This window comes from Orbicella faveolata, unplaced genomic scaffold (assembly GCF_042242905.1).
Source record: "Orbicella faveolata isolate gen_17 unplaced genomic scaffold, um_ofav_v1 contig_47, whole genome shotgun sequence".
Taxonomy (NCBI): Eukaryota; Metazoa; Cnidaria; class Anthozoa; order Scleractinia; family Merulinidae; genus Orbicella; species Orbicella faveolata.
The window spans coordinates 26,512,471-26,524,797 of record NW_028301577.1 but is presented as its reverse complement, the minus strand read 5'-3'; the positions used below and the strand labels follow the sequence as shown (position 1 = coordinate 26,524,797).

Here is a 12,327-nt window from a genome sequence, read left to right as displayed (position 1 = left end):
TGGCTTAGCCTTCTTGGGGTATGAGCAATATTATACGGTGCTCTACAAATATGGTTACCTAAGTGTAATTTTTTGCACATCTTTTCTTCTCTTTTCTTTTAGTTTTTCATATTTTGAGGGCATTTTTAATAAAACGATTACTTCACTTACGCTTGTTGGATATGAGATGATTAAAGTCAACTTGGTGCTACGTACCTCGTTGACTATCTATCATCCCATACCAATGTGCGCTCCTGGAATAATTGTTAAAGTTATAACTACGATAAAAAATTTTCTTGCAAGGATCAATTTACCCCAGTTCTACAAAGAAATCCTTCAGTATTTCCTGCAATTTAAGACATCCTACAACGACTTTTTTTTCACATCAAGAATTTGTTTTATTCAATAATAAAGACATATTGTTGGACGGATGCTCTATCTTCTACAAAAATTGGTTTGAAAAGGGCGTTTATCTCATCCAGGGTCTCCTAGACGCTGATGATAACGTCATGTCGTACACAAAATTTACAGAGAAATATCTTTTAAGCTGTAATTTTCTAGCCTATTTTCAAGTCATCACAGCAATTCCTGGAAATGCCATAAAAGGGCAAAAGTAACCCCTATAGAAAAAAAAAGCAGACTTCCTGTCAAAAAATATTTTCCCGCTTTCATCAGAAATTTGCGTAACCCTTTTTAAAATGACAAAAAGAGACTTTTATAAACAACTAATTAACAAGGACAAAATCAAACTTAAGGCGAGCACAAAATGGGCACGAGACTTACAAGTAGACCATATCCCTTTAGGATTCATTTAGCCCGTTTCTGGAGTTAGCTGTTACTTCCTTATCAAGCATGCGGTTAGTGATCGATTCATCGACTTGTTCCTTTGCAGCTAGGGTTCAATGTCATCACTTAATAAATCTAGATTTATAAACTACTCAAATTCCCTTGTAAAAATAATAGGATATTCCCGAGTTTCCTTTTGTCTCTGTGTCAAAACGAGCCCACGTGCAAAACCATTCATATGAAAATGATTCCGCCTACAGGCTCCATTTTCATGCAAATCAAAATTTTCATAACAAAGGTTTTGCACGAAGACTCGTTTTGAAACAGAGGCATAAGGTAACTTTCTGTAAACTGTAGCAACAAAAGACTGTTCTGGGCAAGCTTATGTTGACATTCCTCTTGCAAAGTTCTGCTGTCTGACTAAGTTATTAGTAGGCAGGAGCAGTGATTGTTTCGACGAAGGTTTAAGGTATCTTTCGTCAGCTGAATGTGATTCGGCTTAAAAGGTTGTTCTGTGAGAGGAAACCAAGAGAAAAACGATTGTTAGCTGATTGTTAACCCGGGATCAAACGACGACAAGAGAAGAAGGAAGTTGTCTTCAACTCTTCTCGACAGGGCGGAAAAAGGCCTGCTTATCGACGCGCGATCTACAACGCGCGGTCAAATGAGCTAGGAGTACGCGAGAAATACGAACATTGTTGTCGATTCATGAGCAAATTAACCTTTGTGGAGGGTAAACAAAAGTCGACAAGAGTACATGTCAGTTGACGGTCAAATGACAGACTCTCGTAAACTCCAGCTCGTCAGTCGTGTGAACAAAGATAAATTTCTAATCGGGTCTGAAGCCAGTATACTCCATTTCGGAGAAGAGGCCATTGACAAAACTCCTCCAGTCCCCTCTGTCCCTCAGAACGCAGCGTGTTCCATCTGCGTCCAGGAATAGCCTTTCAACTGAATAGTACGTTCTATTCTCAACAAAGATTTACAACTGAAATAATCGCCAGCATTCCCTCCTCACATACAACGCCGAAGAGTGACAGAAGTATACAAACTATGGTAGATTTTAAATTGTGATGACCTGCTAAGAGTTTTGGGCGAATTAGAAGTTTTGATGATTACTAAAAAGACATTCTAGTTGATGGTATCCGTGAAGAAGTCGAGACTGTACAAATTGAAACCCAGAGGACCAAAGCTTATTTTAAAATGTGTCCAAAAGTTGTTTTCCTTAACACGGCTTTTATTTAAAATTGCTCGGTATATAAAAGTTACAAACTGGGAGCCTATGAGTTTTGGAGGCGTCCGTCAATATTTCAGTCGTTGTTATCACTACTCTTACTTTTATTGTCAAATTAAAAAAATTAAATCACTGCTCTTACCTTTAGGAAAGTAGTTACCATTTTGTCGGTAAATCCGTCGATCAGTTTTAGATCCTGTACCTGGAAAAGTCAATGGAAAGTAAAACTCATATACTGAGATAGTAATAAATGAATTCTGTCACGAGCTGGTTGTGTCAAGGGCATCTTCTTTTGACCAAAAAATATTTCATTTTAGAACGTGTAACCCCGCCTCAAGTGTGAGCAGCTCTTTTCCTCGTGATAAATTTCCTTAAGATAATATTTGATGTGGCTTTCTTACCATGTATTCCATTTTATTGCCCCTATTTTGACTCGCGAGGCCTTATGTGACACCTAGTCACAAAGTAGATAGGTGAAGGTTTTGTCTCGTGATGTTGGTTTTTGTCAAGTTACGAGCGAACCCCAGAGAGATTTTTACCCAAATATCGAACAAAAACTACCAAAGAAGTGACAATTTTATTTAAAGCCATCTTTTGTGATAAGTCATTAGTTTACCTGCTGAAATGGCCCGCAGACTGTTCTCCAGTCCGCTATAAGCTTGGCGCGTTTTTGGCCGACGCCTTGAAGTTTTTTCAGTTCCTTGATGGTTCCATTGTTTAGCACCCTCAGAATTTCGTTGTCTGTCAAAGTAAAAAGGTATTGAACAACGATAAGTAAAATCAGCGCGGTTGTGTTGTTTCATTGTTGCACTTGTTAAAACACCCAGCCCCACTCATATCAAGTCTAGGCGTGTTACCCAGTCTCTCTCGTTTCATTTTAGGTGGCAAATGATATCAAGGTTTGTAAGGGATCACGGGATAAGTGCTGTGCATGCGTAGTAATGTGCCGAATTTTACGCACACACTTTCTCAAACAAGAAGGAAAACATTTGTGCATATCTTACTGTGTGTCTCCTGTAAATGAGGGTTTATCTTGACTTTGAAATTTTCGTCCACTGTCAAGGAGGTTTTCTGCGAAAAAGAAAACAGATACAACGTTTCCTTCGTCCATGCACTGGGACATGCATAACATCGAAATAATTGAAATTTGAATTGGAATGTGGAATCCTCAAGGGAGCATTTTAATGCAAATAAGGCGTTGCCTTCCAGTAGCATTTGAAGTGCGCCATAAATGGTCACGTGGTGCCTTTTACCAGCTCTCTCGCGTTGCTTGTAACAAGCGCTAATCCCAAGGAACTGGGCAAGCTACGTTAAATGTTTCAGTCTCGAGTATTCTAAGGCCCAGGTGAAACGTCAAACTTCACGTGAGACGTACTAAATTGCATTTTGAGTCGATCCAAACGGGGAAAGCTCGACCGTTGGGTCAAACGTCGAACTTAATTCGAATTTAGATCGATCGTTCTATCCGTCTGCTTCAGACGGGTAGAACGTGTTGGTCGATCTAAATTCAGTCGGACGAACTCAGTTGAGTCAAACGTCAAACTTATCACGAACTTATTTCGCTCAGATCAGTTCGTCTCATATGAAGTTCGACAACTCGACCTTTAAATATTTAATTTTGAGTCTACCGGAAAAACTTGTATAAACTTATACTGACAATATTTCATTTAGTGAGCTCAAATATTATTAAAGCTAGGTTCTCACTTGTTTTTTGAACGGCAGAGAGATATCCAGAACTCCGTCTGAAATCCGAGGAGGGTTTGACCAGATTTCATCGGACACATCTGATCTGTTAGCGTCTTTGAGCGGTAAACGAGCAAACCCTGACGCTTGATCAGAAAGCGGCGAGGTTTTTTGTGTAGTAGCAAACCCTGTAAAGACACCAGAAAAGTAAAACACAAAGAGAGGACGTAAAGTCAGAGAGGAGCTCACAGGACACAGTGGTTACAAGTTATGAATGATAGTCGCTCCTGGTACGCGAAACTTATTGACTATGTTTGAATAGCAAATCTCAGTCACTTATCTACATTACGTTTCGCCAATGATGGATGAAACTCGAGCGCGCGCTCCCAACATACTGAGCTGACCATCAAGCGATAGACGGCATGCCTAGCCAACGAGACTGCGAGTTTACCAAGGGTTACTGAACCACTGAGCTGCGCTAAATAGCCTTTTTATAAGTAATAAATTATTCGCACATCGTCCTTTCACCCTTAGCTGTCAGAGTGTTTACTCAGTGAAAAAAAAAAAATCCGCCACCTCCCCTTCCCCCTGGCATACCTTTAGACAAGCTGCCTTCAGGTTCCGTCGTTGCTTGCGGAGCAGAGTGTTCGTGGGTGAGTCGCTCTAAAGCTGCCAGGCGATCTTGTAACTTCCTCTGTTCAACTCTAAGGGGACTGCAGGATTCAAACACGGTCAGAATCAGTGCGTCTAAAATACCTTGGTCTCCGCTCCTGTTAGCATATGGTTGCCATCCATGGCCAAAGCAAATATTCCAAAACCTATCAGTCCCTCGTTTTTTTCCATTGACCAGTAAACAATGTTAACCTTTAGCGGTGATAACAAAATTGATCAAGTGACCGCCTGAAGACAGTATAACTAATTATTTACACTTTTTTGCATATACACTGTCCGCCCGAACATAAGCGCAAGGGTGAAAATACTAAAAGTAATAATTTATGAAGCGCAAACGACTTACCTTAAAATTCCAGCTGGGATGGCAAGCTTTTGAGCAAGGAGTGGCCTTTTTTCGGGCTGCATGTAAATAAAGCAGAAAGTTTATAGTTCAATTTCAGAATTCAAATTTCAAAATTCAGTTTCAAAAGCTCATATACAATTGGCAGATGATGTTTTTGTTGCGCATGGATGTTTCTTTCGTTGTACATGTATATCATAAGAGTTTGTTTATCAGCTCTCAATCGCGTCCAAATTCGATTTACGTGCTAATAGAGACTTTAGACGACCTGGAGGAAAATAGTGGCGAAATTTATCAGGACTACCATTGGTTTTTCTTTGCTACGATATGATTGGTCTGAAAAACTCGCGCCAGGTAATTGACCAATCAGATGCCAGACCAAAAGCAATCGCGACTTGGTCACGTGTTATTGTGGCTATTTTGGAAAAAAACTGCCGGCTCTGATTTATGCATAGCCAAGTAATTTTATAACAGATGCTGTCACATTAAACAATTCGGATTTTCTTGCAACCTTTGTTGCAATGCAAGTTACACAAGAAATTGCCTCGTGCAACACACCCTAAAAGAAACATACATTTTTGTAAGGAATTCTACTTTTTGCAAAGATTCTAAAAGTCAACGCTGCAACGTTTTCTAGACGAAGAGATTACTCACTAAGGAACATTTTGTGTTTGACTCGTAAGAGTACAATAAAATGACAAGATAAGTTGTAAGCCTCGAATGGACTTACTGGACATAGCTTATATATATGACTGGTTTTTAGGTTAGTTTATCATTGATTGTTAAGTCACGCGTACGCCGTCCCTGACATTTTAATAAAGACTTTTATATTAAGACTTTTATTTTACCTTTTGATGCTCTTGAGTAACTGACGAATCCAGTTTGAGGCGCTTACGCTAGAAGAATAACAGAAATAGCCTATTAGCCTGATTCAAGAAGCCACAACGAAAGGCTGTCGCTCAAAATGTAGGCCGCAAATTTAACATATTACCGATTCCCCTCCTTCTCCACTAATACATGTATGTGACTACTTCTTTAAAATTTCATGTTGTTGTCTTATATATCAATTCTGCTCATGCAATCGGGTTTTTTTTTCTTTTCCGTTCGTATACAAACACACAACGGTTTCGTAAATTTCTCTAAGTTCTTTGATCACTCTTGAATCAATGTGTAAAGTGTCATTATTATCTACCTGATTCTGAAGTAAGGCTTCGTCAGCGGGTCTCTTAAACGCTACTGATTTGTCTGCAAATTTCGTAGCAAATCATGGCATTGATTAATTAAAATCACGAGTTGAAATCGGTAAACTACAAAACTAAATTAACAGCAATCAGTCTTACTGCTCTTAAAGTCTGAGATTCAACCAGAAAATTCCTTGCTGATGACGTAGCTCAGCAGAGATCCCTATCGTGGCTGTGATTGGTCGTTGCTCGGTTTGAATTTTCGCGCGTAAGCAACAGCCAATCACAGACAGTACACGGATCTACGTAGAGCGACGTCATCAACATGTCATCATCGAAGTTTTCTCATGAGCGGGAGATGAAATGCGGAGTAAAACGATACAAAGGTAAGCATATAACGGAGATACATTGAATTCAAGTGAAACAACACTGAATTGTCAAAAGGGCAAAACAAAGAAAGAAAAGAAAACCTCTGCTTGCAATACCCACTATTTAATGTTGTGAGAAAACCAGAACTGGGTTTATATCAATTTAATTCGAAAAGCGCTAAAAGACTGTCTCACGTCTTAACACTTACCTACAGATCGCCTCACAAATGGCTCATTTATGATCGTTCTCGACTTGGTAGCAAAGTTCAGGGTGTTGGTTGTATCTGCGTAAAATCTGCGTTCGGGCGCAATGTTGGCAATCATACATGCGTGAGCTGTGCCACCGAGGGAGTCCTGAAAATAGGTAAAAGAGACAGGAAAAAAAATGACAAAATGTCACACAAGCGACTCAGGAAAAAACGCTCTAAGCATTGGTGAATCTGTAGGGCGCTCTATCACTGGACGAAAAGAAATGTGTGGGAGCGGTCGTGAGAGCGTGGGAGCTAGACAAAAAAAAAAATGAATAAACTGTGCAAGTTAGATTTTCGAATTTGTAAGTGTCGCGCTATCATAAGAAGCCCGGAAAAAAAAACTTTTATTTTTCAACTTACCTGGAGAAGACGTGTTAATTTGCTGTTCCTGTAGGGTATTCTGGACTGAAAAAAAAAACATTTGGGAGAGTAATTTTAATTCACCGATGTATTGAAAATACATTAGTTTAAAAGAGGCTATCAACATGTTCAAGACAAGCTATTAGATTTTGATATTGCTTTATATTTTCTTGGGTTTGTTATAAGAGTTTTACTTCCCATTTTATCATTTCAGCCTCACAAAGAACAAGAAGCTGAGAACATTAGGCTCGTAGAAAACACTAAATGGAAAAGCGCCCTTTTTCTCAACGTTAATGTTACATGTAACTTCTTACCAGACCCTGGTTCAATGCATCCACGACTTGTCCGAGAGCAAACAACGAACCATTGATAGCACCGCTTTCTTTCAACCTAAAAATTAGAAAGTTTAATAATTGTAAGTACGATTAATGTCACAAAAGATATCATCCTCCACAAAAAGTTCGGTGTCTCTTCTTCCTCCTCGCCCACCTCAAAGTCAGTGATATAAAGTCTTTCTAGATCGGCCAGCTTAGGACCTCTTACACTCATAACTTCACCAATTAACAAAGATCATTTTGGGGTGGACCACTGAATTTCCAGAAACCAGCAATTTACCCCACCCTTTCCCCCTCCCTCCAATGATTTTCCTATTGTAAACAGCTGGTGAGCCAATGAAAACGGAGATTGACAGAAGTAACGCAAAATGGATACAAGGATAAGGAGCAGATTCAACTTTGGTTTTAAAAATGGGATAAAATCAGGAGTATTAGCATAGTTCATTTAGTTTTAGGCCTCAGACTCATCAGGGTAGGCCTGGGATTTTTTCGAAGAAGGAAATCACATGACCCTGAAGACGACTTCCGCTAAGAGAACTTTAGTCACCACAGTCCTTTTCATACATGTAGAAACCATAAAATATCAAGTTGCATTATAGAGCACCTTATTCCCTCATTTCCTGTTTTTCTATTGTCCTCTGATCCAGCCAGGTCAATAAGGTAAAACTTTCCATTGAGGTTTGTGAATGGTGCTACCTGCTGCTGTTTTTGAACCTAAAGAGAATTCAGAATTACATGTATTATCTAAAACCACAGGACTGCCATGCATGCAAACGAATATTGCCACAGTATTAATGTAACAGTGACCTAAACTACTTGAAAGAAAAAGGTCCTGACCAATTCTCTCAAAAATGGTTTGTCATCGACTGATTTTTAGTAAGAAAAAAATGTACAGTGCAGTACCTTCATCAACACAATAGAATGGCTTCTACTAGAGTGCGGATTCAGCTTTGTAGCTGCAGTTTTCCTGAAAGATTATCACATTTAATACAACTTCCCTAAATTATTTTGTTCTATTATTTGCTAAATAGAAAAAAATATAAAACATGTTAAATATAATGTTCAGCAGGTCCTGTTCAATTCGCAGCAAATTATTATTTAATGTCATTCATTTAACTTAAAACCTCATTCTTGAGACAGCAAATTATTGGTCATTTGGGATGACTAGCTATTTCATGTGTCCTGGTAAACCACTTATTGAAATTATGGATCAAAACTACGTGAATCTCCGGCAAGGGTCAAAGCCAACCCACTGATAGGTACACATCTTTGTTTGGTTTCAAGAAACTTCAATATCATTAGTCCAGATAAGCCAAGAAAATGCTTGTCAACCATCATTTCCTCTCAGTTATCATTTTAAATGTTCAACTTTATTTCCAAGTGATACATAGGCAGCAATTAAACATACAAACCTCTGCTGACTGGCCTTTTCAAATAAGGACATAAATTCACCCAGAGTTTCTATCGGCATCTGAAAAAATATTGATGTCTTGAAAAAGGCAAAATTTTCAGCATGTCACAAGCATAAGGCAAGGAAACAATCTGAGTCCATGATGGGATTCAAACCCATGACTTCCCATATACCCGTCAGGTGCTCTAAACCCAGAGCTACAGAGAGACTCTTGCCTTGGTGAGCTAGGCCATTTACTGGGTTCGTATATGACATGCATCCCACAAAAGGCACAGAATGAACAGTGCTCAACAAGTTACACAAGCCGTCATTAAGGCACCAATTCTGGAAAGAAATTCATTTATAATTATACATGTAAATATGTAACACTTTTTTACTATGAACTCAAGTTCAACTTTATGACATGTCTTATCAATTTTATACATGTATGACCTGCTGATATGGTATGCATTCTCTACAGCTTCTTGTAATGTATTGTCAGTAGTTCTGGTGTACATTCAGATGATATCTAGGAGGCCGCTGACTCATGGCCACTTAAGAATACCTAGCACAGAACTGTAGAACCGCACAATCATGTAAGCAATTATTATATCATTTCCTGGGGGAGGAGATCTCTTGGGAGATAAGAACAACAGTTTTCATCAGACATTCACAAGGTGTGAAAAATAGAACATTACCAACAAAATGTTAAACATTTTTCTTTAGAAGAGAACTACATAAATTAATTATGATAATGTGTTGCTCAAGTGCTTGTGACACTATAAACTTTACCTCTGTTAAATTTGGTATGATGATATTTTGTTTCCGATCTTGTCTTATCGGTAAATCATCTCTCTTGGGATCCAACAAGTCTTTAATCTGATACCAAGATCAGATATTCAGTAAAAATATATACAAGTCATGTACACTTAACAATCATGGCAGGTTAAAAATAGAGGCATTGAGTCCTTGAGTTACATAATAATCATACATCTTCAAAAACTTTGTTTTTGACGTCAATTTCAAAGCGAAGTGAAGTGTGCCGAAAGTGAAAGCATGAAGGGGGTTACTAAAGGACGGGGAGGGATCAAAATAAAGATCTCGTATTTTCTGATCTCCTCCTGTCACCCTAGCTACCCTCTAATTACAGTACCACTCAAAAGTAAGTTACCACCCTCTAGCGAGACAAGATTGTCGTCTCGTGAGACAAGACTCTCATCTCGCGAGAGCTCTGTGATGATTTATTGATAATAATTGTCAGAAAAATACTGTGAAGAGTGGTCACCTGTCCCTGTGTATGGTATAATAATATAATGATATATAATAGTATATTAGCCACCTTTTCCTGGTATATCTCCAGGTATGAAAAGAAAACCTTGTATTTCCACTGTGAATTTGAATCCAAGTGTGAATCTATCAGTTTGAACAATTCAGCTGCACATCTTGGTATTAATCCTGCAGAAGTTAGTAGAAAAACAAAACAAAAGTGGAGATTCTATTACGCAGACACATTTTTTATCAGTAATTAAACTGTTATAACCCTATATATCACATGCAAGTACCTTACAGCGGCTTGCAGGGTATCTAGTATCTCTTTATAAATTCATTTAATATTTGATCAAATATTTATTTAATCATGCGTTGATCCTTGAACTATGCGCAGTCTTCAAATCAAAATCTATGGAGAGAGGTTCAAAAGACTGTGAGCAAAAAGCCAAGATGTGAGAAGAGACTCAATTTCCGAAGAAACTGTTGGTCTGCACTGTTAAGCAAGCAAAACACTTAGCTATAATACATTTTATCAACTTGAAGAAAAAGCTAAATTAATTTCTGAAGCGTGCTTGTAAGGCTGACATTCCAAGCATTAGCCCTTTGCTCAGATAAAGCACCAATGCTCAACACATCAGCTTCACAACCTTGCTATTAGGCAGTTAATAAAGGTACTAGATTGTCTAAATTGATCAACTTGATAGAAAGCCAGGACATTCTACTAACCTGGTTGTTCTGGTGATCCAACCATTGTGTGTGTTTTTCCTTCATTTGTTAGAAAAGGAAAAATAAGGATTCAGTTCATACATGTACTATCTAATTTACAGTTTTGGCAACCTCATTTCCAGGGTCTCTCATCTTTCTGCCCCCTTGAGTGAGACTGCAAAGATCAAGAATTTCTCACATGTGCAGGGTACACGGATTTCAATAAGGGCTGGGCTCCGGGGTTAGGGAGCAGGTTGTTTTCTCCGTCTGTCTGTCTGTCTGTCTGTGTTACTGTTTTTTTTTGACAATTAATGGAGACCTTTTTTAATGGATTAATGGAGATGCTGCTCACTGAAAAGCTTCTCTGTCTTATTTGGGATTTTTTAATTATATGTTCTATTTCGGACAGATAGTTTTGTAAGGAAGTTTACAACTGAAAGATCTCCATACCTGCCCCAGTGGGACCATATGCAAACACACTGGCATTGTGGCCTTGTAGCACATAAGGAATCAGCGGGCAAACTGAGTTGTGGTACAATGTCTCTTGTGTACTGTCTTCATCAAAAAAGCCATTGAATCTGAATAACACAGGGCAGACAATTAAAATAAGAAAGCTCTAACGAAAAACATCTGACCAGTGTGGCTAGTTGGGTTCCACCGTTCGACTCTTGCTTGCTTCCGAGTAGCTTAGAAACTGATTTCAGGAAAACTATACACGACAGTACGAATCACATTTCTTTTGCAAGTTTTCAGGTCTCCCGTCCGGTCAGAACGCTACAAAACTTAAGTTTATAATATAAGGTTACGCAAAAAGCTCACCAACGAATTACGATCATTTCACTCCATGGTTAGATCGCTCCAAGTCGATCAGTTCGCTGCAACCACACAGGATGAATACGCTACCTCAACAAACCGAGATTGGCTTGGCAGTGGATGAAAGAACGAGGAATAATCTATATGCGCTTAGAGCAAACTGACTTGGAGCGATCTAACCATGAAGTGACCGGATACCCTACCAACAGAAATGTATATCTGGTTATGTTTTATCGGTTGTTTTATCGTCGTTTTTTTTCAACGAATCGTCTACATCGTATCTTTACTTTACTTTAATCATTTTCTCAACAGAAATACATACATATTCATATATATAAAGCTGAGGGGGAAAGCCAAAAACAGGAACAAGTTCCCTTACAAATGGCCACCCAAACCACAGGAAAAAAAAAAATATATATATATATATATAAATATAATAGTAATAACAATAAAACCGGTAATAATAATAATATGGAAGCCGCGATTTCATTGAAATCCTGTTGAGTTTCCCATAACGTGATCTACGGCTATCCTCATATTTAACACTCACCGGTAGCGAATTGACTCTTCAGAATTTCTGCAATTCCACAATTCCAGTGTTGAAGAATCCACAGCTCGAACACAACGATCGGGAATTCCATCTTGATGGCTTCCTTCTTTTTCTTTATAATCAGCACTTTCGGGTCGCAAGCGCACTAGCACTCGAACCTTACATTCCTTTTTATGTGCAGCCATAGATCGGGACGCAAGAAAAACTGTAATTTGCTCGAAGGGACTAATATGCAGTCAGGAAAACATGGCCGCTCGTTTTGCGTGTTCGTTTCAAAAACGCGAGCCATATGCTAATTTATTCACATTGTCCAATCACAAGTTCTGTTCAGTTCCTCTCGGTTCACCCAGTCAGCCCAAACAACAAAGAAAAAAACATTCAAAATTCCCGACTATTTTTCGTTGTGACAAT

The 12,327-nt window shown here is 38.6% G+C and overlaps 1 protein-coding gene across 2 annotated transcripts; it reads right to left on the bottom strand.

The window, feature by feature from the left end:
- Window positions 1–352: 352 nt before the first annotated feature.
- Window positions 353–12,285, bottom strand: LOC110068740 (kinesin-like protein KIF22-B). 2 transcript variants are annotated; one of them, XM_089280080.1, is made up of 20 exons: window positions 11,917–12,285; window positions 11,004–11,131; window positions 10,575–10,613; window positions 9,919–10,034; window positions 9,372–9,458; window positions 8,602–8,660; window positions 8,093–8,156; window positions 7,794–7,903; window positions 7,169–7,244; window positions 6,855–6,899; window positions 6,453–6,597; window positions 5,887–5,939; window positions 5,543–5,590; window positions 4,698–4,753; window positions 4,280–4,395; window positions 3,704–3,822; window positions 3,004–3,070; window positions 2,616–2,740; window positions 2,142–2,201; window positions 353–1,277 (listed from the first exon to the last, which is right to left on the bottom strand). In XM_089280080.1, the coding sequence occupies exons 1-20, from the start codon at window positions 12,099–12,101 to the stop codon at window positions 1,245–1,247; spliced, it is 1,731 nt and encodes a 576-aa protein (XP_089136206.1). In that variant the 5' UTR covers window positions 12,102–12,285; the 3' UTR covers window positions 353–1,244. The 2 variants fall into 2 exon arrangements, with proteins under 2 accessions (XP_089136206.1, XP_089136203.1); XM_089280077.1 differs by having other exon boundaries at window positions 3,704–3,870; window positions 11,917–12,284.
- Between the last annotated feature and the right edge of the window lie 42 nt (window positions 12,286–12,327).

What these genes read in the sequence shown, in the direction of transcription:
- LOC110068740 (XM_089280077.1), bottom strand. Translation starts at nt 12,101, where the DNA reads ATGGCTGCACATAAAAAGGAATGTAAGGTTCGAGTGCTAGTGCGCTTG. An exon ending in TCTGCGGGCCATTTCAGCAG is followed by an intron (nt 2,202 to 2,615) that starts GTAAACTAATGA and finishes TGACTTTTCCAG; the next exon opens with GTACAGGATCTAAAACTGAT. An exon ending in TGGTAACTACTTTCCTAAAG is followed by an intron (nt 1,278 to 2,141) that starts GTAAGAGCAGTG and finishes TTCCTCTCACAG; the next exon opens with AACAACCTTTTAAGCCGAAT.